The following is a 25,348-nucleotide window of genomic DNA, read 5'->3' on the forward strand; positions in this document are numbered from 1 at the left end:
GTTTAGTTTTGTTTGAAAATACCACGCTATTTTTTTAAGACAAGAAAAAGTGTTTGTGAGAGAAACTTTTTCCCTTAAAAGTGCCCATCTTGTGATGTATGGACGGTTGGTAGTAAACAATTACCTATCTTGAGACAAAATTTCTTCAAAATGAAAAATGACAATTTGTTTTGAATCGACTTACAATTTTGAAAATCTTTTTTTCAGTCTAGGCCCCATATGCGATTTTTTTCAGTATTCGAAAATTTAGACAAATGTGGACAACACTATTTTGTAGGGGATGCCAATTTCCGATTACATTGTTTTGGAAAAAAAATCTTTGGCTCTTTTCAAATTATAGTCTAGATAAATTTTGGAAAAACTAAGAATGCAAAGTGATTTAGTTAGTCAAGGCTTACACATCCAAAGGGTAAAATTCAAGTTATTTCTAACGTGCTGTTAAAATTTTATTCAAGTAGGTCCATAAATAGTTGAGTTATTCCGTCGTTCTACACAAAACTGCAATGGACCATTAAAATAATCAAAATGGCCGCTTTGAAATGCATAGATAGCGCCACTGTAGACGTGTGTGTTTGACAGAACAGCAATGCTGTCACAATGTTAAATCCCATATAGAGCTTAGTGACATTTGAACACACGTAGACTAGCATACGCTCGTCATACACAGTTTGTTTTTGTTTTCCTCAAAGAAACTTGCACACGCTTTCCAGACTCATCAAAATGCATATGGAAATATTACCCAATTTGAAAAATTTACACCCGGATTCTGGGTGTTTTTCGAGACAGAGTGCATATTGTTTTCCTCTAAGGTTCACAACTACATCTACACTAGGGCACCCATACCATTGGGCGTGAAAACCACTATACGGTGGTGCCGCTGTTTTGATGCGGTGAGTGCCTTCAATGATTCCAAGATGTAGTGAGATATCAATATATAGAACACGAAATCTGTTATAAATATATAGGCAAAATATAGAAAGATGTAGCACAAAAAACAACTTTTACTGTGATTCTATATCCCGATATCGATATATAGAATATCGAGATATGGAGAATTATCTGTGTTTTGTTATTGAAGTGAAGATGAATCAGTGCCAAAATTCAAATTTTCAAGAACACAAATCTAGAGAACCAGGCAACCAACCATGTTTTTAGTTTGAACTCTTGCCTGGATCTCTAGATGAGTGCTCTTAAAAATTTGAGATTTGACTTAGATTTACCTTCACCTTAAGAGTACTCAGTTTTCCCTGAAATAAAGAACACAATGAAATCGAAATAATGATCGAATGAAGAAGAATCTAAATGTATACGATTATCTATATGTGCTTGATGTGTAGAATACAATGTTATACAGCAAAGCCATCCAGTGCAGTGGTCGTCGGGGTAAATTTTGATCAGATAATCATCTCTTGGGCCAAATATATGCGCACCTGTGCATAAGTGAGTCGAGTTCCAGAGCACCGTGATATCAAAGATTGATTTCAGTTCAGCCAAGCTTTTGCAAGTTACCTTCGCTACTATGCAGTCGGTGCTTCTGTGAATTATGGAAGGATCAGCCGCCTTCAAACGCTTCGCCCACTCGGCACCTCCACTAGGCCCAATCGTGAGGTGGTGTTCGGTGTGCTTTCGTGAGTTTCAAATCATCAACATTGAGTTTCAGTGGAAGTACAAAGAGTGAATGACGACCAACGGAAACGAAATTGCGCACGAAGAGATGGTACAATGATCAAGAAAATGAATAGAAAGAAAAGTGCATTTCCACACGGTTAGTACGATTCGGTTCGATGGTACAAGACTGACCTTTAATCGGCTCACCTCGATGTTGGGCATCCATTCTTTGGACTTGATGCGTGGCCGGAAGGGAGGTATTTCCGGTATTCTGGGTGGCGAAGCGTTCGCCGAGGAAACGTTTTGGGGGCTTTGATTGACTGGCGAGTGCATGGTGGAATGTGCCTGCTTGCGGAAAGGTGGAATCTCTGGGATTTGAATAGGTTGTGACGCCACCCGTGGGCTCATGCTTTCACTGAAAGTATCGATATAAGCTTGTTAGTAGAAATCATAACGAGGACTTTGTTAGGGGGATTAACATTCATTCGTTCTAGTTTAATGCTCGTTAGACCGAATTGTTCAGATATTGTACTATAGGAGAGAAAAATAAAACAAGAAGGAAGCTAGAAACAATTTAGAAAATTTTCTGCGTACTGTGGTTTGATCGAAGAAAAATAAAGCGCTCAATGTCACATCTACGGGAATTAATAAAACATCTAGATTTAGAAAGGGAAAAGTTTATACTTAAACCATTACCCAAGATTGATGCTTCGCTTATCGTAAATACTATAACTGTGCTTCATCGACTGTCCACGGAATGGCGGAATTTCAGCGAGCTTAATGCTTGGCTTCTTTGGGCATGCACTATAATTGTAATTATAAAGAAAGTATAGCGAAAATGCTAGCAACATGATATAAAATATGTTTGGAAATATTCGACGGTGTTTTCAACTACCTTTAAGTACACCTTTTGCCGAATTCTTTCCCAACATTTACGAAACGTACATTTAACAAACAATCTAACTACGAATACTAATGAATTCACACATATCATGAAACTAGGAAAAGACAGTCAACAATGATATATATTTTCAGCTACTTTTTATTTTAGTGACATCATATCAATTACGTCAAATTTTTCAGCATTTTTTCGTTCAAAACGTGAACGGACTGTCTCAAGGCAAATGGAAACAGATCCTTTTATAGAAGTAGTACAAAACATGGTTCAAACCTGAGATGACCAATCACGGCTCTCACTCGCTGGATCAGTGTTCAAATCGCGAACGATTTTTTTCAATTTTTTTGACGAATTCCAATCCGATTCTAAGGATGTTTAGACAGATTTTGAATGATCATTCATTGATTTTTTTTTTCATTTAAAATATCTAGTTGTATACCATATTTGTGGCTATACTGAAATGAAGCTAAACGACAGATAATTACTCTCTAATAGCTTAAAATTAATAAAAATTTAATAGGATAGGGTGCAGAACCACTTGGGCACTTCCATGATTCACTTTGACATGGGGTGTTTTTCTCGGCCGAATTGGCTGAAACTTTGCAATAAGCGCTTCAGTACAACGCATATTGAGGCCAAATATGAGCTCTGTAGCTTTCAAAAAACCCCACTGCCGAAGTGAATCAAAAGTGGCAAGAATAGGATCCGGCTCCTAAGTAGTAAAATAAATAGGATTTGAACCCTGGTCAAGAGTCGCGGCCGTCGCCTCTCAGTTATGTTGAGTGATCAATATGCAACAAGTTTTTTGTTATTATTAGGTACCGTTTTGATTCATGTTACGCACACACAACATCTCTATGACGTATAGCGTATCAAAGATCTAAGTTGCTCAGCATTATCAAGCTTTGAAAATAGGGTAAACAGGTATAATACCACACCCCCCCCCCCCCCCCTCCCTAAGGGAAAACTGTTCTATCGCAGTGGCAAACGCATTACTTCTATAGTTTATGGTGTCAAAGTCTTATTTTCTTAGTTGGTCATTCTCTGCATGCAACTTTCTCTTGCCAGGTAGCTCATGAAAAGAGTACGAGACGTTTTCTGTAAACGGTCCAAATCTTGACGTTTCAAAACAAACCGGGCAATATGCCCCTCCCGTAGAAAAAGTTCCGCAGCGATGTAGACATTTTTTTTTTAAGGGTAATTCCACCACCTGCTAAACTTAAAAGGGTTCCTTAGCAGTCATCTTCCGGTAGAAGTTTTTGTAATAAGTACAATAGTAAAGGATGGGCTTCATTTACAACGAGACTTGCCAATCGGACCTAACATTTTACGCCAAAAAGCAGATTTTTGATATTTTTTGTATTTCTATTGGTTGTTTATACTTCCCAAAGATTTCATATGCGCAACATCAGTTTTTCGCGGATATTTAATATATGAAATCATATTTTAAAGCGTAAAGTCGCGTGTTCCAGTAAAAGTTAATAGTTGACTACCTGATAACCGTCAATAGTGAATTTGCCACATCATCATCCAGCCGACTTGTAGTGTCAACATACCAGTCAACATCAAGCATCCCCGAGCTGTTGCTGTTGCTCTCAATTGTTGCATACAATACGGTGTGCTTCACTGCTGCAGACCAGTAGGCGCATCTTCATTCAACGCTCTAATTACTTGCGCACGAGCATTATGGTTTCGACTTGCCAGTCGTGCGCGAATGAAATCACCGACGCGCATGTTACTTGCCGTGGATTTTGTAATGAACAGTTCCATCTAGCCTGCTGCAATATCACTTCATCTGTCTTCGATGAAGTAATGGGAAACGGTCAACTGTTTTGGATGTGCAAGACGTGTTCGCACCTGATGAATGACATTCGTTTGAGAGAGTCTGTTCGCGTGGCATATGAATCAGGCCAGGAAAGAGTTCTAACTGCACACAGCGAGATCGTTGCATGTTTGAAACAGGAGATTTTGATAGAGTTGAAAAACGAAATCAAATCCAATTTTTCAAAACTAATCAACTCTAGTTCAATGACACCAAGGTCTTCGAAGTATTCTGCTCCAACGGTCTTCTCTAGTCGTCGCCGTCGGCTTTTTGGAAAGCCCGCTTTGCCACAGCCACAATCGGTTATACCCGGAACTTCGGAATCTTTATCACCGTCATTTGAAAATTTTGTCGCTACAGCTCCCAGTCAAAAGTTTTGGCTATACTTATCTCGCATCTCGCGTGGTGTTACCTCTGAACAAGTGCGTTCTTTGGTTTTACGTCGCTTAGGAACGGATGATGTGGAAGTTGTCCGTCTCGTTGCCAAAAATCGAGATGTGAACACGCTATCGTTCATATCTTTTAAAATTGGACTGATCGCAAATTTTAAAGACAGGGCTTTATCTTCTTCGACTTGGCCCAGGGGAGTTTACTTCCGTGAGTTCCAAAATCTCCGATCGAATGAAAATTTTTGGAAACCTCAAGTGACACCGAACCAAACCGATGCAATAGCTGTGAATCCACCAATCAACGCTTGCTCATCAGCGGAAGACACCAGCATGATGAAGCAAGGCAACCGCGACGCACATTAGAAAGCACTATGGAGGCCTTCACACTACTCGACACAGTCCCGCCTTTTGCAGCCAGCGATCATCGTAGACGTCGCGGTCCTGTCGTTGAGTCTGTTGTGGAGGTCCTCCAGCCTGCTTTTACAGGCAAGTATTTGAATTATCGAAACCTCTTCCTGCCTGATCGACATTCCGATTCCAGACTGTGTACTATTATGCACCTTTCCATTCACGAAGCTTCATCGTCTACAACTCCGTTGTATATCAACGAGACATATCCGCACATCATCTCCAGCTCATCGCAATCTATCCCGGGACGCCCGCAACTAAGCAGTATGGAAGCCTCGGATCCGCCTAGCTCAGTCGTGCCTTCTGTACGTGCCGCCATCGCAAACCAGTCGCAACATACACGTTCCTGTCGTCAAAGTCGTCCCGGCCCTGAGTCTAGTGCTGGTGATGAGGTCTTCCAGACTGCCATTCATGGCATGTATCCTATTACTATTGGTAATTCTCGTCCTGATGAAACTTCAACCCATAGGTCCTCATCACCCGAAGTGAACGTTGCGAATGCAGATTCAAATATTCTGATGTACTACCAAAATGTTGGCGGAATTAACAGCTCCATTGCCGAATACCAGCTGGCACTTAGTGATGGCTGTTATGATGTTTATGCCATCTCCGAAACATGGCTGAACGGATCTACTTCGTCTAGCCAACTGTTCGATTCATCGTTTTCGGTTTATCGTCAAGACCGATCGGCTTCTAATAGCAACAAGAGCATAGGAGGTGGTGTGTTGTTGGCTGTGCGCTCTAGGATAAAATCCCGTATCATCAATCCTCCCAATAGCTCTGCAATCGAACAAATCTGGGTTGCAATTTCAACTGTTGACGCAACACTGTACGTTTGCGTTATCTACATCCCTCCCGATCGTGTTAATGATGCCGTTTTGGTTGAGCGCCACATTGAATCGGTTAATTGGATAGTATCACAAACGGGACCTAGGGACAATGTTGTCATCCTCGGTGACTTCAATTTGAGCACGATCACCTGGCATCGCAATCCGTCTGGAGTCCTCTTCCCGAACATTTCACGATCCTCAATCGGTCAAACTTCGCGTGAGCTGCTTGATGGATATAGTACCGCCAGACTCAACCAAATGAACGGAGTTGAAAATGAATATAATCGAACTCTTGATCTGTGCTATGTGAGTGAAGAACTGTGTGCGAACTGCACGACTTTACAAGCTCCTGCACCTCTCGTGAAGATTGCCAGGCATCATCCACCTCTGCTGATAAAACTGGAGATTGATCCTTTTCGTTGTTGTCACGACAGTTCTGAAAGCGTTTCCTACGATTTCAGTCGGGCTAATTTCGATGGTATGAACGACTTCTTTTCACGTATGAACTGGGATGAAATACTTTGCGACTCCGACGCGAACCTCGCTGCATCAACACTTTCTGGTGTATTGTTGTATGCTATTGATCAGTTCGTTCCCGTAAAATCAAAATGCCAGCCAACCAAACCAGTATGGTCAAATTCTGTCCTGAAGAACCTCAAAAGAGTCAAACAGGCAGCTTTGAGGCGTCACAGCAAAAATCGCACAGATTCTACAAGAGTTGAATATTTGGAAGCAAATACTGCGTATAAGCAGCTCAATGACCGACTCTACAATGCCTATATGGATCGTCTGCAAAGCCGGCTCAAAACTAACCCGAAAAGTTTCTGGCATTACGTCAACGATCAACGTAAGGAATCTGGATTGCCTTCTACAATGTCTAACGGATTAATTGATGCTGACTCCACCACCTCTATCGCCGATATGTTTCGTTCCCAATTTAGTAATGTTTTTACCAATGAGCAGCTTGGACCGGACGATGTAGTAACTGCCACTCAGAACGTTCCTCATTTTCCAGCTGTGGGACTGCAGTTCGCCATCACGAACGATGCAGTAGTTTCTGCCGGTAAAGAAATAAAATCCTCCACAGGATGTGGGCCGGACGGTATTCCATCGCTAGTTATCAAACGTTGTATTAATTCGCTTGCTGCACCACTAACAACAGTATTCAATCTCTCACTAGAAAGCGGTGTTTTTCCGTATTGTTGGAAGCAGTCGTATGTAATTCCAGTGTTTAAGAAAGGCTGTAAAAGGACCGTCTCGAACTACCGGGGTATAGCATCTTTGAGCGCTACCTCCAAGTTGCTGGAATTGATCGTTTTGAAGAACTTAGTGCAATGCTACTCGCATTACATATCTCAAGATCAGCACGGATTTATTCCTAAACGCTCGACGACCTCCAACCTAACGTGCTTTACTTCTTACTTGATACGCCAAATTGAATGTGGGCATCAGGTAGATGCAATCTACACCGACCTTTCCGCAGCCTTCGATAAAATGAATCATCAAATTGCTCTGGCTAAGTTCGACAAATTAGGCATGAATGACAGGGTCCTATGCTGGCTTCGATCCTATCTAACTGGCCGTAGTATGTCTGTGAAAATCGGCGATTATGTTTCTCCTGCGTTCCAAGTTTGGTCCGGTGTACCCCAAGGCAGTCATCTTGGACCGTTCCTGTTCTTGCTATACATGAATGACGTAAACTTCATTCTTAAATGTATGAAACTTTCATATGCCGATGACCTGAAGCTATACTTCACGATAAAGCAACCGCATGATGCTATTTTTCTGCAACATCAGCTGGAATCTTTTGCCGAATGGTGTCGTGTAAATCGTATGTCACTAAATGTATCGAAGTGCTCTGTTATTTCATTCGGCCGCAAGCATTCACTCGTGCACTTTGATTACACCGCATTGAACGGATCCAGCGAAAATTTATTCGTTTTGCATTACGACACCTAAATTGGAGAAACCCGCTCAACCTACCAAGTTATGAGAGCCGCTGCCAGCTCATCGATTTGGAACCACTCGTAGCGAGGCGTAATGTGGCGAAAGCTTGTTTTATTGGAGACCTTCTGCAAGGCAATATAGACTGTTCTACATTACTCGGCATGCTTGATATAAACATACGCAGCAGAAACCTTCGGTCACACTCGTTCTTCAGCATTCCTTCTGCGAGGACGAACTATGGTCAGCATGAACCAATACGCAGCATGTCCCGTCTATTCAATAAGTGTTATTTTGTGTTTGATTTTAATGTGTCACGGGAAGCTAATAAGCGTAGTTTTAAACGTGTATTATGTTATTAAGATTTTTTCTATATTGTACGTTTAGCTTAAGTTTTGTCATTGGGGTGATTTTTTACCTGTTGACTAAATCAATAAATAAATAAATAAATATTTGCGTGTTAAAGAAGCCTCAATCCCTTGAAAATGAAGTGGGGCGTATTGCCCGGTTGGGGCGCATTATACCAATTTACCCTACTTATCTTTCTAATGGTGGGTGAAGATTTAGCTTCTGCAACTTGAATAATTTTAAATTAATGGAAATATGTGATTCTTTTTCCAGACGCTTCCTCGCTTTTGTCTCATATTCTGGACACTTCTACTCTGTTACTGCATAAGGGTCTAACTGACATGAACGATTTCTCTTCATCGATTCGCTCTTTCGCTAATAATTACGCTAAATTAGATACATCTGAAAAAGTTCTAGTTAATGAAGCGGTTTTTTATCCTTTTTCTTCTTCTTCTTGGCATTAACGTCCTCACAGCTTAGTGTTCTTAAGAGCACTTCCACAGTTATTAACTGAGAACTTTCTTTGCCAAAGTTGCCATTTTCGCATTCGTATATCGTTTGGCAGGTATGATACTTTTTGCCCAGGGAAGTCAAGTAAATTTCCATTACGAAAAGATCCTGGACCGACCGGGAATCGAACCCAGACACCTTCAGCATAACTTTGCTTTGTAGCCGCGGACTCTAAACACTCGGCTAAGGAAGGTTCTTTATCCAACAGCACGAAAATATGTTACGAAAAGCGAATCAGTTTTCTTCAATAACTCAAAGAGAGCAACGATGAAGATAAATCGAAGAATGCAGATAAACTCTCATGGAAAAACAATGCCGACTTCAATTCGCATTCTGGACAGTCCACGAATTAGAAAAGTCAAGTCATTAATTGAACTCTCCAAGCTATTAGAGAGACGTCTGAAGCATCTGGAGATTCTAAAATTTGATAAATAGGGAGATTAGGGACATAATGAACACACGAGACTAAATGGACACCCCCTTAATCTCTGAGAAAACTACTTGACGGTATAGAAGTTTAATTTTTGCTTCAATTATCCTATGTAATTTGACTTTTTATTTTTCTCAGCTTCGAATTAGCATACTAGGAAGGCGGTGGAAGAATCTAATTTGAGCAAAGTAACTATCCCAGAGAGGTTCTTTTAGCTATTATGATTAAGGAGAAGCCCTTTTTCATATCATAACGATTGACATTAATTATATTAGAATTACTAAATTTCACGAAGGTGTTCGATTTTCTATCTTGTTCTTCTGACATTTGATATGATTTTTATTACTATAAATGACTGTGGCACGTCGTACTAATATTAAACTTGAAAACTAGCCGAGGGTAAATTAAAAATATTACTTTTTATGGTCTTGGAAAAAGCATACATGGAAAATGTTCATTAAAACAAGCCTCCAAAGAGAGAACATTTGATTCGAAAATTTTGAAACATTTCATGTGAAATGTTTCTCATTCAAAGCAGAGTGTCCGTAATTTGAAGCTGTCCAGAATTTGAATCAGAATGGTAAATACACACTTAAATTATTTTACGGATTCCTGTGAAATCTCAACAGCTGAACGGTTCGGTAAAATACATTAACAGAGTACGGTAAATTTTCACAGTATTCCGTAAAAATTCACCGGAATCCGTAAAATTCCGACGAAATTACGGTGTTTTATTTCACCAAACTGTTCAGCTGTTGAAATTACGGTGAAATTTCACACAGTGTGTAGGTATTTTATATTTTTGAATGGAGTACTGTTCGATTCAAATTCTGTACAATTTACTTTGTTCAGAAAATATTTCACACGAAATGTTCCAATAAAGCCGTTTCAAATTTCCAATTTCGGAGACGCGTTTAATATGCATTTTTCTTAGATATCTATGAAAGTTTAGATGATCAAAAGCCTTAGACGCCACTCTAATTGCTTTTTTTTTCTCAATTATTTATTTGACTTTTCTAATCATGATTGTCATGTGCTGTCCGGAATTCGAATGAAAGTGTCCTGAATACGAGACAGTATGGTAGCATCCAGAATAGGAATCACGATAAAGCCACACATTTCTTTTCATTTAAAATTATTTAAGTTGCGTTAGCCAATTTGTTACCCACTAGGGTAAGTGTTCCCTTAGTTGTGGGTGCTCCTATAGTTGCGGTAATGCCGTTTTCACTGATTGTAATACATTATCTACACTGCCACTCGACGTATTTGCTTGTTGATACACGGAATATTTGGAAAGAGCGTTCAATTTGCTTTAAAACTGATGAAATATCACTCGAATTGCTAAAACTTTTCTAACTTGTAGCAATAGTTGCGATAAAGTGTTCCTATAGTGGAGGATCCCATAAGAAAACAACGGATACCGCAACTATAGGAACACAAATTAAAAATATACCGCAACTAAAGGAACAGTGTACCAAAAGTGGAGGTATTATTTTTCACTGACATGCCGTAGATTACTGCGATGAAATAATTTTTCTCATTAAGTCAATGGTCGTTACTTCCCGTTACAACATTAAAATATACATTAAGTGCGCTTTTTGAATTAAGGCAGGTTTTTGATGAGTTATACTTCACTGAGACCTTAAACGTCTGTAATATTTTTCAAACGAAATTGTTAAAAAAAAAATGTGATGGTCATTATACCGCTTTGATTCAAATTTCGGACTCTCTGCTTTGTTTGAGAAACATTTCACACGAAATGCGGGTCAAAAGTGTAAAAAGTGAATACCTTTCTAGGAGGTCAGAATCCTGAGATATCCGCCAAACAAAAGTTTCGTGGTTACAACCGCCACCGAATCTATTGGCTAGAAGCAACTGAAAAACTTTGTCGAAGACGCCATCTTTCTAAGTGGTCAGGATTCTGAAATATCCGCAGAAAGTGGCAGAATTCCGCATCAAAATGACCATTGCATGTCAGTCCTTGAGCTACTGAACAATTTTGTTGAAGACACCAACCTTCCAAATCCTCAGGATCTAGAGATATCAAATCTTATAAAGGTTACATTTTTATTTCTCAAGGTAAGTTAGAAAAAGCGGCCCTACCTTCCATGTTCTCAACCAAAAGGATGATCCTCAACTTCTAAAGGTTGATCGTATTGTGCACTGAAACTTTGCTGAAGACAATGCTGTGCTATCTTTTAAGGTAAACGAGACATTCCACAATACCACCAAATTGATAAAATCTCATAAGCCCTGGATCTCCTACAACGCGGATTCCTCCCAACCATGTGTCTAATAGGAGACCTGACTGTATCTATTTTAGAAAAATATGTCCACTTTTGATTTTCATCTAAACATTTTTTTTAATATTCCAAATTGGAATGTTTATTCTCTAAATGGTATAGAGGAAGAACTCTTTGTTTTTTTACATTTGATAACGTACGTGTTACAGTAATTACTAAAAACTAGATCAACTCAAACGAATCAACATATTTTATATATCGATATGATCCTCTGGATGGAACATGTGATGAAAATGCTATCATTATTCATAAGCGTATACAGTATCAATTTTTTTTGTCATTTGAGTGTTGAAACTGCGGTAGCATAAAGCCGTTTGGCATAAAGTCGGCATGGTAATTTGGCATTAAGTTATTTGGCATAACGGTCGTTAAGCATAATGAATCTGAAACCAAGGATTTCTTAAGTTGACATTGGTTTTACGAATCTTTTGAATCCCACTGACAACATCAGGTTTATTTTGGAATTAAATGGTCCAGAACAAAATGTATATTTGTTTAAAAATCCCATTCTCTACAATAAACTTATTAATTACTGACAGTCAATTTAAATTTAAATAAATTTTACCTTCTTTTAAACATAGGCTGTTCTTTGGAGCTATATTGTTCCGATAATTATTGGTTTTGAAGCTGATATTGAATTTCTACTGAATTAAGGGTGAAAAACGAATACATTAGTCTGTCCAAGTTATCATCAATACGAATACTCAATAAAGAGAAATTGATTGCTGCCGTTACTCCGATGATACTTAACGCAAGTTTACTATTCGTATGTTTTCTTTTGTTGCAATTGTTGTTTACGTCCAATCTCTCTTTGTTTTATTTATAGATATTATTTTAAACATAGACTGTTCCTTAGTGTTATATTGTTAAAAGACTGTGGGCACGGCAACGAACGTGCGGTTAGTGTTATCAAGCATTTAGCCGCATCGAGTCAAGGAGTGTGGATTCGATTCTCGCTTTAGCCGCGAATACTTTTTATCAGAAACGTATTTCGACTGTACCGCTGTATGTTGCATGCTAGTTCATTGTCTAGTGTGGTGCTTACTTCAAAAGGAAATTATCCACTGGAACCATAAACTTGTCGATATCTTAAAAAAGACAATATTTTGTAAGGCCCTATTTTTCAATATTTTGATGTTTAATTCATTCTTTCAAGCCTTGCTGTTAGAATAATCATTGCTTTGAAACCTGCTAATAGTTCCACACACATTTATTTTATTACAAACACTGGATCTTGCTTCGAGATATACTCGAAAAACGATTATTCCAATTACAAATTTTCCCTTCTTCCAATATCAGACAATTATTTTAATCAAATTCCATCAAATTTAATCCAAAATTGAAATTTATAATGCATCGGTCGAAAATTTTGCCAGAAATAAATACTTTAAAAAAAGTGTTGTTTGCTCAAATTATGGGGTGTGAAGATTTTTTGGCTTTAAATCTTTCAACATTTTAACCAAGAACATCTGCTTTTATATGAATGCTTTTTTTGAATAATATTATAATTCTTGTCAACAACTGTTGATTTTTTTTATGTGCTCGGTGGTGGCAATGTCAGTAAAAAGCTTCGAAAAATACCAATATTCTGAGAAAAACTAATCAGTGTGTCAATTTTTAAAGCTACAGAAGAAATCACTAATTATATATGATATATTGTGTTTGAATCTGCTGATTTTAAATCACTCATTATGCCAAACAGCCATTATTCCAAACGGTTATTATTTATGCCAAACGACCATTACGCATTTTATGCCTAACGGAATACAATCGTTAAAACTTGGCTTGGAAAATGTACTTCCATATTTGCCTTTTCAATTTACTGGACTATTTGCTAACGAAAGAAGGCTCACAATAAGTACAGTTATTAAAGACTGCCAAACATCGTTTGTGGAACAATTCTCGCGGAACATTACTAAAGGACCTATCTAACATTGAGAGGCTCTCTTTGTTTACTTTCTCTTTCATTAATAACTGAGTCACATTAACCTCTTCTGTTGCGTTTTTTGTATGAAACGCTAGTCAAGGAAATTGACTTTCGATCTAATGTGAAAAACTTCCCAAAATCTTTAGTATTCCACTGTTATAATCAAAAGAGAACAAGAGAGGAGAGAATCTCTCATTTGTACATAGGTCCTTTAGTAATGTTCCGCGAGAATTCTCAATGCAAGTTCATCTGCAGGATTTCATTTGATAAGCGCTTTTCAGGAAATTCCTCAACTTCATGCCCTGATAGTCCCTGTTTACATACAGGGATAAGCAAAATTTTGCCTATTTTTTTCTATGAAAAATTGATGAAATTGCATGCATTCGTAAGCAGTCGACGGAAAATTGGGCCTGGTTTCAGAAACCGGAAAATTGGGCCTGGTTACACCGGAGATATCCCGGATTTTCCAAGGTCATTATAAAATGGCATTTTCTATGGCTTGTATTCTTTTTTGCGATATGAACTTATATAGATGTTTACAATTTTCGTAGAAACTAGAATTGATAGGAACCGAAAAACTAAACATTACATATATTTTGCATTTGTATTAAATGGACTAATTTATGTCATGGTGACAAATGATCCATTTAATCCAATTCCAAAATATATGTAATGTTTAGTTTTTCGGTAATTGTTAAACTTCCACTCGGCTGGTTAGCCGTAAACCACGAATCATAATTAATTAAAACAAGTATTAATAGGAAGTCGAATACCGAACGCATTAAGTTTCATTTGAAATCTTCAGATATATAACCATTCCCGGAAAACATGGTCAGTAATGTTTGTATTTCTAATCATGTAAATATTATCCGGAGCTATATCCAAGTGGGCATAAAACTTCAAGATAATGCTTCCAGCAGCATATTCAGAATCACTGACGCTGACCACCACTCTATAGTAGATTCCCCCGTGACACTTAGAATCTGCTATACAGTGGTCTAGCAGCCAATGGTTGTGGGAACGTTCCCGGGAGCATCACCTTCAAAAATCTTGAAGTTTGATGCCCATATTGATATGGTTCCGAACATGTTCCTAATTGGTCACTTCCTCCAGGTCACCTGAAACCTACTCTAGAGTAGTAGATCCTTATCTCGATATCTCCCTATCTCGATGTAATTCCCGATTATCTCTTCGTATGTCGATAAGCCCATTATCAAAGATTACTAGACTATACCTATTTTAGTGATTTAAAACAATTTAAATATTCATGTGTGTGCCTTGCGATCGCGAAGTGGGTCTTTTTTCGCTGCTTTTAATTTGTCATTATCGTGTGTTTTTTTGCTCCTATAATTGCAATAAGTGCATAAAAACGTTAGTTGAATCGTTCCTCGTTGCGACGGCTATATGCTTATTCTGCGTCAAGGCTTGCTATATACTTAATCTGTGGATTGAAGCTACTACTGTTCGGTATCGATAACTGCGATTGCTTTCCTCGCGATGTATTCAAATGCAGCAGCTACATCGACATGCAAACAGTGCTCAGAAGCTATCGCCCATGGTGCTGATTGTATTGGTTGTGAAGGTTTCTGCAACAATGTCTTCCACGCTCTGTGTGTGAAATTGAGTCGCGAAGATCTCATACAGTACCGTCAAATCTCAAATTTCTGGTGGATGTGTGATCAGTGTATCGATACGATCCGCAAAATGAGGAATCATCGCATTGATCTCAACAACATGACCGTTCAAGCCACCACACCGAAGCCTACCGAAATTGAACGCATCGATGGTGAAATTGCTGAGCTGAAGGAGCAAATGGTAGGGTGATGTGCTAGTATCCATCGTATTAAGCATTGATCAGTGAGAACTGCAATTTTCCCAGTATTGCAGTGAATAATGCTGACACAAATTGATGCCAAACAATTCTTTTTCAAAACGGCTTTAGCATTGTACAATAACATTTTGACAAATCTTGATCTCTTTTTGGAAATAATGCAAAGAAAATGCATCTTACCGTATTCTCAGTCCGTCGTATCGTTTTCAACTCCGTCGCAATCAGTTTCCTGATTCGTCTCACAACTTACGGCTCACTGTGTGTATTGAATGGTCAAAACACAACATATCAACGCTATAATAAAATGTTTTACTAGAATATATAGATCTACGGGTATCTCTCTCCACTCCTTCAGCATGATGGAATATACTAATTTCCTTCAAAATTCATTGTTCGTTATCAAAATTCAGCCCAAACCTATGAACACAATTCCTTTTGACCGTACAATTATGGCATTTGCTCACAGTACAGCGAAAACAACACAATCAAAGAAACCGTATTTTTACATCGAGCGTCGCGCACACATTGACGCGCACAAGCTTTTTTTTCTCAGTACGACGGATTAAACTTTGTTTACATTCTCAATTATACGCGGCGGTTGAGGAAATTTCGTAAAATTGGGTGATTTATTGAAGTTTTACGGCGTGTGATTGGAATGAAATCCTTCAGTGAAGAAGTACGAAGGTTTTTCATAGTGAAAATTAGTGCCCGGCGAAGTAAGTCACCCACGGGGGCGGGAAGAAACTTGTGTTGGAAAGTGGTGTGGCTCAGTCGATCGCTAAGCATTTCTCTCAAATCGTGTTCGTCCATGCGATTTCGGTGAAAAAGTGCAAAGTGGATAATTGAACTGAAGTTATTACAGTAGTTTTATTGCATTTTTGGTGTACAAGTGTACAAACAATAACAGCTTTCACAAAATTACACTTGGATAATGAATCTATGTTGCAGGTAAGTTTGAATATCCGCCGTAGTGGAACATTTAAAGTTTGATACGACGAATAGTAGCGCTTACGACGAAGAAGAACAAAACCCTAGCCTTACATCAATCGCTTTTAAATGGTACTTCGACTGCAACCCGTGTCGAAACCAGTGACGAGAAATCAAAAGCAAACCGTCCGCTTTCAGAGTCATCCCAATTGTCTCTACCTGAAACTTCACCAAGCACAAAACCCGTAGACAGTCTGGGTAGCATAGAGAAAGAGAGGACGCCAAATGATCGTTTCTGGCTATTCATTACTAAAGTAAAAAACTGCGTTACCGAGCAACAAATACTGAAGCTGGTTACCGATTCGCTAGGTACAGAAGATGTTGTAATCAAGAAACTAGTTCCCGCTTGGAAGGATACTACGTCATTGCCGTACATCTCATTCAAAGTCGTCTACTTGGCCGGCTGGATTAAGCTTTAGAGAATTTCGTGATTATGTTTGGGAACCACTGTGATTGACTGTATAAGCTAAAATGCGATGTATGTGTTCTCTAGCGAAGATATAATTAGTTATGTTTTTTGAATGTTTGTCATCTCACTGTTTTGCCGATTAAGTTCTGTGAAATGTAGGTAATATTAATATTAAGTTTAATCGTTCAATTAGACCATAGAAGTCCGTTGAACCAGTAAATAAATAAAAAAAAAATTCCGATGACAAAATGACGTATGTTTGCTTTTCATTTTAATGGTTCACTCCGTTCTTCAATCTAATATTTATTAGAAAAATGTTCTTTGTCTCGATCTCTCCCTATCTCGATGGTCCTTTCGATATCGAGATGTGGGACTGTAGCTCCAGATAATATTTATATACAGCATATACATGATTGGAAATTCAAACATGACTGACCATATTTTCCGGAACCAAATTTACGGAAATAGCCATATTTCTGAAGATTTCCAACGAATCTTAATGCGTCCATTCTACTTCCTATTAGCAGTGTTGATAGACTCAAACTCAAAATGTCAATCAATACACTCTCCCGTGAAAGCAAACTCATTAGAGATCTGCTTCGCAAATCTCACGCTTGAGATTTTGATGCAAAATCAACTCAATCAACAACCCGGCAAAAATTCATGAAACCCGAATGTTGTTGTTTACGTTAGAAAGGATTAACATAATTTTACCAGACTAACAAGAAATTATGGCCGTGTGTGAGTAAACTGTGGAAATACGAGACAATGAGTTAAAAAGGTGAGCCAACTCATCCATGATTTTTTGACTGCTGAGTTGCATGATTGACAACTCACACATGAAAAATCTCAAGCGTGAGTTGTGAGAAATTGAGTTTTTCACAACACTGTCTATTAGTTCTAGTTTCTACAACCGATAGAAAAAATACCATTTGGACATGACCTCGGAAAATCCGGAACATCTCCGGTGTCTGGTGGCCAATATGCATGACCAAGCAAATTACTGAAACTACACCAAATTTGCTGTCGACTAATTCTAGATGTAGGTATGCAATTTCATCTATTTTTCTTAAAGCTATAAGCATTTGAAATTCAGCAAAATTAGCCTATCTCAATCATTTTGCCTATCCCCTGTACATCGATAGTGATCTTAACACATAAACTGTGTGTATTAAAATTGAACTATATTTCGTTTCTCTGTGTGTGCAAAGAGCTGGAAATGGATTACTAACATTTGCAAGCAATTTGTTGTATACCGTCGATGGGGGTGACAATGGGTCTAGGGGGTGAGATTGGGTCAAAACGGAAAATTATGATTTATGTAATATATCATCTAATAACGCTGATATCGCTAGAAATAATTATTCATATGTTGGGGAACATATTACTACACATAATTCATCACAATATACATTTTTAGAATATAGTAATTTTTGTTTACTATGTCAATAAACTTGTATGTTGAAACTATATAAAATTTACAGCATTAATTTTCTCCTGTGCAAAGTATAACGCATGTACTTTAACCTCTATCGTTGTATCAGTAGAAGGTTGAAAGACTTTTCATTACTTTTCACAAGTATTTTCCGGAATCTAATTGATTTTTCCACAAAAATTTTATTTTTTTCGGTACGGTGTCTAAAACATTGAAAATGGGGGTGAGATTGGGTCAAGCAAGAAGGATAGTAAATTAAATTGCACTTTGACCACTTTGACCACTTTTTTGACATTTTACGGTGCCGAGTGTTCTCATTCCTCATTAAGATGTGTTTATTCTTTCTAAATACAGCATCTCTGAAACATCAAACAAGTCTACTTGAGGATTCCGTGCATCGAATAGCAATGCAACGAATTTTGACTACTTCTCAAACCAGCAACTGTGTTTCGTGCGCAGTAAAATGGTAAAATTTTATCAATTGTTTTTTTTACTAAATTTAATTATTTATTAGTGTTTTCATATTACAGAAACATCTCACGAAAGTACGAATGAGTTGGATCGCTAAAATACCGGTACTATGAAGTCAAAATCTGCCTGTAATGTATTGATCGAGGAATGTCGCACCGAAATATAACTATTTGCGAGGGTTTAAAATAATCACTGTTTCAGTACACCTCTGGGAAAACTGAATAGGCTTTATTGCAATGGGGATGAGACTATGAAGTTAATTTGAGGGAAACAAACAAGAAAATTTATGTAAACTTGACGATAAATGTTGGGTCTCATATATTTTCTTATAGCTCTTTAATTTTTTGGTATAACCGTTCTTTTAAGTGGGTTTATCATACCGTTTTGATTCATATTACGGACAGCTTCAAATTCCGGACACTCTCGTTTGTATGGGAAACATTTCACAGCTTCAAATTCCGGACACTCTCGTTTGTATGGGAAACATTTCACACGAAATGTTTCAATTTTCGCCGTCCAAAAGTTCTCATTTTCGAGGCTCGTTTTATTAGGTTTTTTCCATAAATATCATTGCAAATTTATAATGCCCAACTACCTTAGACGTCTCTTAAGTGGTTGAACGATTTCAATTGATGATTAAACTGTTCCATTAATGACTATCATGAGCTATCCGTAATTCGAATCAAAGCGTCCGGAATATGAAGCAAAAGTGAGGGAGCGTCCGGAATAAGAATCATGAAAAGGCCACACGTTTTGATTTATTTAAAATTATTCAAGTTGCGGACGCGTATTCTTTACCTACCATCCGAAAGTTAAGGGCTTCCGACGCTCGATAACGCTAAAAAATCATACAGAATGATTTATTTTGTATGGTCCAAGCTGGGTTATACTTCACTGAGGCCTTAAGTGTCCGTAATATGAATCAAAACGGTACTTGTGAAACATCTTAGATATCTTTTCGTTTTGTTTGCATCGTATTTTATCAATTTTTTTCAGCTGTGAATGGTTTTGCAATCAAATTCTCAAAAATAAGTTATTTCAATAACAGTGACCCAATGTCACCCCCTCTATGGGGTGAGATTGGGTCATTTTTCATTCATTTGTAGTGCCGCTGTGAACAAATATTTTTCTTTAATTTTTTGAACAGTTGTTAATGTACCATCAAAGTACATATACACCAAATTTGAAGTTTATTGGAGCTAAATTGCGATAGTTATTCAATAAACAAATCGTACATATGCCTTTTTGACCCATTGTCACCCCCAACGACGGTAGTCTTTATAAATATAGCAATAATTTATCCTTTTCGCAAATCAGATAATGAATTTTTATTACCCGTTAAGATTAACATAGTTTTTACAACAAAGATTACCGAAAAATACAAACGCCAATTACAAAGCACACAGTTGTCAGTGCAAATGAAACAATTTTAGTAAAATCAACTGAAAACGATATCACAATGGAATAAGAAAACCAAACGAGTAAAAAGAGTACAGCGTGTCACACGTACAATGATCAAGTAAAATATGTCATACCCTGAATTCGATTGTGAAGATTCTAATGCAACTGTTTGTGCTGATTGACCACTAAGGGGAGAATCTTGGAGAGGTCGTAATAATACTGTGCTGGTCTATTGGAGTAAAAATAGGAAATTGTTTTCGATGGCCGAAGTTCGTTTGAATGGATGATGGTTTTGATTGGAGCACAACCATTTGAAGAGAAAAGTAGAAATATATGATTAAAATGTGAACAACTAGAGATTCGAACAACAATTTACATCATTTGGTACACGTTTGGCTGAGGATTTAGGTGGAAATGGATAATGAAGAGAATAAATAAATATAAATTCAGCGGAATATATTGGCGTATCTAAGCATTAGTAGAACAAATGAAACCAAATTACCAGATAAGTACAGCGGTTTTCATATCGTGCTCTGCGAAGCACTTGGTGAGTATTCTCAAGTACCAAACGCTGTTAAAAGATTATTTTTACGAGAAATGTCAAAAAAAACTTTTTCTATTGTTTTTTAATTGCTTTGTATTTTAAATGGATTTACATTTTGATCATGAAAATGAAATTTTAGACAAAAGTGGTATATTACCTAACAGTTTCTAAAAATATATCACATTATTTATTCACTAATTTTCATGATTTTTATTTTTCATATTTCTTGTTCCAAATACTACGGCATCCAATAAGGACTCGTTTGAATTGTATGATTAATCACCAGTTGTGTACCGATTAACGTTCTTCGCAATTTGGTTTCTTTTGATCAGCTGGCAGATATTTTTCTCTTGGTCGCGTGTTGAATATAAAAGTGGTTAGTTACCATAAAAATAACGCAAGTGAAAAGAGAGAGAGCGAGATGGCCAAAAGTAAGGGGAAAACGAAGTAAATCGATTATTGAGGTATGCGAGGAAGCCAATTGTGGGTGGAAACCAAATCATCTCAAATACCTGTGAAATCGGCGAATCCGGTGTGACCTCTCGGGTTTCGGTAGCAAAGATGTCCATGTTATCGTTACTGCTGTGCTGTTCTTTCTGCTGTTGCTGCTGATGTACGACGTGATGCTGTTGCTGATGATGCTGGTGGTGCTGATGATGTTGGTGCTGTGTTGATTGATGATGATGGTGGTGATGTTGCTGTGCGTGTTGTTGCTGTTGCTGCTGCTGTTGCTGTAACTGTTGGCTGGACAAGTTATCGAGTTTTGCCGCCACGTTCGTCAGAGTGACTCGCTCTAAATCGTTTTCCTGATTATCGTGACTAGAGGAGATGTGAAATCTTGGTTGGTGAAAAAAGCATTTAGAATCATTCTACTTTCTCTATGGTGCTTGGAAAGCGAGTCTGAATATTAGGTATGTAGTTTGTGTCAAATCAGGTCCATCAATTATATGCTTCTAGCTGTTGTAAAAATGTTTGTTTTGTACTTCTGGATTCATTCCAGTAATAATTTATCGTAAAAAAGGAATAGATTCTGAACTCTTTTTAAAACATTTAGAATGTTTTAGCTATCAAGTCTCAATTAAAATAATTATATTTCTTCATCGAAAGTCATTTCTTCATTTTAAAATTGCATGTTGGTTGGTGATGAAAAGGGTAGAATTGTATGTTTTATGGATTGTACCCAACTTATTGGATATTCGTGCTAACAGTAACGAAAGAGTTTCAACTCCTATTTAGTGCTATAGATCTTCAAGATTGTTGCATTCGTCCTTTGAAAAATCACAAAAATTACAAAACTAAATATCTTTACTTCTTAAATATTTTTCACCCAATATTTCTTGCTTGTTTCGCTTACTTCTGTTAGTCAAGCTACACAGTAAAAGCTGTTTTACACTGAAATAGGAATTTGACCAAAATTTTAATGTATAAAACTATTAAATTAATTGTTATTGAATTCTATATTCAACCAAATATAATGTTGGTACGACATTCAATTACATGATGCTGTCTGTAATATTGTACATTATTGATTATTTCCATTCACTGAATGGTACGTTTTTATCCGGGCAAATGGTACATTTTTATTTTACAGCACTAGGGTAAGTAATCCAATAGTAGTGTGTTTTTATACAGTTGCGGTAGTGTAATTTATACAATTCTCATTGGAACATCTACCCTACAGAATTTGGAAAAAATCATTGGTCTTTTGTTAGTTAGAGCCAGTGTGCGATATTTTCTTATTTTCAAATGTTTTGCAATTACCTGCCAACGGATTGTTCATTCCGGTCGAATATGTCCTGGCTGCTGTTGAAGTCCTGATCGTGGTGCGAAAGCGACGTTGACGATGGTGGTGACGGTGGGGTCTGTCGCGGCGAAGGTCCCTTACATTGCATTTCCCGGCGACAGTGTTCTGCTCGGGCGATCTCGGCAGCAAGCCACGATGGAAGCTCTGGCAACAGCCATGTCAGTGCTGAACGCAATCCCAGCATTACATGCTCCAGGGCAACTATCAGTATTACAGTTTGCGTTGATGTTAATCCAGGCCAAAGCCTTGATACTTGCCCGGACAAGCCGATAAGAGCACAATTCACTATCACAGCTGCCAGCCCCAGCATCCCCAGGGCATTCTGCCAGGTGCCGATGTTGGCAACTCGTTGCCCGAAGGGCCGTTGATGCACATGAGCCAGCTTGAAGGCATCGGATCGTATTTCCAACAAATTATTCGCCAGAGCACACAATCCAGCCAGAGGAAATGCTGATGAGAATAATACCACATATCCCATTTGAACTAACATTTCTAGGTGGTCGGAGAATGTCCCGTCATATTTGTACAAAGAGCTCTCGATTTCGGCCTGATTTATGGACCGCTTTGGAGTCGACGAAGTGCAATCCGATGAGCTCTTGCTGTCACCCAATTGCTTATTTTCACTTGGGGGTGGAGGAGCTTCTTGCGTAGGACTCAACGCCCCCCACATTTTAAAACTTAGTTTCGCCAGCTTCCACTGTTCGACCAAGTATGGCCACGCTGACTCACGGAGATTACCGATAATTTGTCGCGATATGAGCAAGCCAGCCAGTTGCTTGAAAATATAGTGTGAAAATCATGTCAGAACCCATAACAGCTTACCATGCTGCAAACTCAATTACCTCTTTCAGCTTATCTTGATCGCGAAGATAGAATGCAATATAGAACAGCGACAAGAAGCTGTTCACAAACTGGAACAGAGCCACTTTGGCGATTAGATGATTTTCGTACTTGGACTGCAGTCGATAGCTCTCTGCCGAGAAAGATAATGGGAAGACGAAAAATGATAGAGATAAAACTTGATTGAAATATGCATGTTATCTAATATAACGCCAATTAGAGTACTTTTTTATTTTTATCCCAAATCAAAATGAACGACATTCAACGTGGCTATTTGTTTGATCTTCCCTCATAAAAATTCCAGATGGAACATTTATGGCTATTTGATGTTCTTTGACGTGCAAACTTTAAGTTTTGATCTGATTTACCTCGCATGGAACAGAATGAAAAAGGGAAACTTATCTGTCCCGAAATGAAATTTTCAAGGCAGTTACTGCTCCAACATGTTAGTATTTTCTTGATTAATGGAATAATCTGAAATATCCCAGAGTATACTGAAAAATAATAGATTTCTGGAGTATTCTAGGGTTACCAGAAGACTTGCGATTCCAAGGTCTTTTGGATGAACTGGCCACATACTGGGTTAATCCGGATAACTTGTTTGCGACCAAATCAAAAGAAAGGTATGATCATATGAAGATATGTGTGGTAAATTCGTGGTCAAATATTTACTCCGCAGAATAAGCAGATGAGTTTCCGTCAAGCCTGCAGGTGGAAGTTTCGATGAAGCAATTAATCACCTTTACCAAATCGTGGCTCCGTTTGGCTTATGTCACTTGAGCCTTCTTTGAGTGCCTCAACATAGGGGTCTATTTTATAAATCGAGCAGTTTCGTGTGACTCGTTTGCAGTTACTGTCGATCAAAGCAAGCATGCCTATTTTAGATGTCACTCGTCGACTCCCATAGTAATCCAGTCACATAGAGTGACAACTGCCGATAATCTCAAGTGACAGAGCCGAGTCGAGTCGACTTATAAAACAGGGCCCATAGTCTTGATCTTCGGGGTACCACATATACGTAAGAACGGTCATCAGTACGCTTAGCACATAATAGGTTACTACGATCAGTGGAACTTTTATGCGTAAAAATTCACTCAAAACCTCGTATTTCGTAGACTAACAGCCCCATTTTGAATTTCGTAGCAAAATTTACTTTTTCCCATAATACAAACTCTTGACTCTAATGAACACGCTATATAGTTAACTCTCCCTTACTCGATATTCCGTATCTCGATATCAAGTTAGAGAACCATAGTAAAAGTTGGTTTTCATGGCTAACTCGATGGTCCCTCGGATCGCAATTGCACTGGTTTTGTGTTCTGTAACTCGATACCTCCCTAACTCGATGGTCCCTTCAATATCGAGTTATGGAGAGTTGACTGTACTTCAAACTATTGCAACAATTACATTTAGATTTATCACAAAACTGGTTAATACGACACATGAACGTGCAAAAATATTTAAACGTGTTTTTCTCGGTTGCATATTTTGAATATGGGACAATTATGCGTATAACGGCAGCACACTTTCCGAGCCATATGAAGCTTTATGGATATGTATGAAAATGGTTCATAAGAATTGGGTGAGTATAGACTATAGTAGATTTGTTAAGGCCTATTTCGTCTACGCCTTACAGACTTCTTCAGTGTTCGACATGAGTTAAATGAAGTATTAACCTTCGGGCTGTCGCGCTGATGTACTTTGTACAACAATTGTGATTTATATGCTATCATTTTGCAACAAAGATATCTATCGACACCACGACACCCCTATTTATTCCTCAAGAATCTTCTTAAGAACAATACTCGACAGTTTTTATTTACAGTATGGCCATTTATAATACGGTAAAATCAAGAAATGTACATGTAAGTCGCATAATAATGAACGCACTATATACGGTTCGAGTAAACCACAGTTTGAAATCAGTATATCTCAAAACCCAGATAATATTGAAACTTGGGATCTTTAGTAAAGTTGTTCTGAAGGTGAAGCGCTTTCTGATGGTACCTCATTCAATTCGGAATTTGACCGCTAGGTGGCACTAGTGGGCATGAAAGTTTTAATTTGTTTTGCAGATATTTCAGGATCCTGAACATTTAGAAGGATGGTGTCTTCAGCAAAGTTGTTTAGTATGTTAAGGACTATTATTATTAGAGCTAGTTGATTCAAAATTTTGCCACTAGGCGGCGCTAGTGAGCATGAAACTTTT

The 25,348-nt window shown here is 38.0% G+C and overlaps 1 protein-coding gene across 1 annotated transcript in view; it reads right to left on the minus strand.

Annotated features, from left to right (window-relative positions):
• LOC5565769 (anoctamin-8) overlaps nucleotides 1-25,348 on the minus strand; it is a 106,209-nt gene that overhangs the window by 14,053 nt on the left and 66,808 nt on the right. The window contains exons 12-15 of the mRNA XM_021839577.1: nucleotides 23,142-23,272; nucleotides 22,257-23,074; nucleotides 21,163-21,314; nucleotides 1,816-2,042 (exon numbers count right to left, since the gene is read on the minus strand). Of these exons, the coding sequence (XP_021695269.1) occupies nucleotides 1,816-2,042; nucleotides 21,163-21,314; nucleotides 22,257-23,074; nucleotides 23,142-23,272 (1,328 nt within the window). The remainder of the gene's footprint in view (nucleotides 1-1,815; nucleotides 2,043-21,162; nucleotides 21,315-22,256; nucleotides 23,075-23,141; nucleotides 23,273-25,348) is intronic.

This window comes from Aedes aegypti, chromosome 2, assembly GCF_002204515.2.
Source record: "Aedes aegypti strain LVP_AGWG chromosome 2, AaegL5.0 Primary Assembly, whole genome shotgun sequence".
NCBI lineage: Eukaryota > Metazoa > Arthropoda > Insecta > Diptera > Culicidae > Aedes > Aedes aegypti.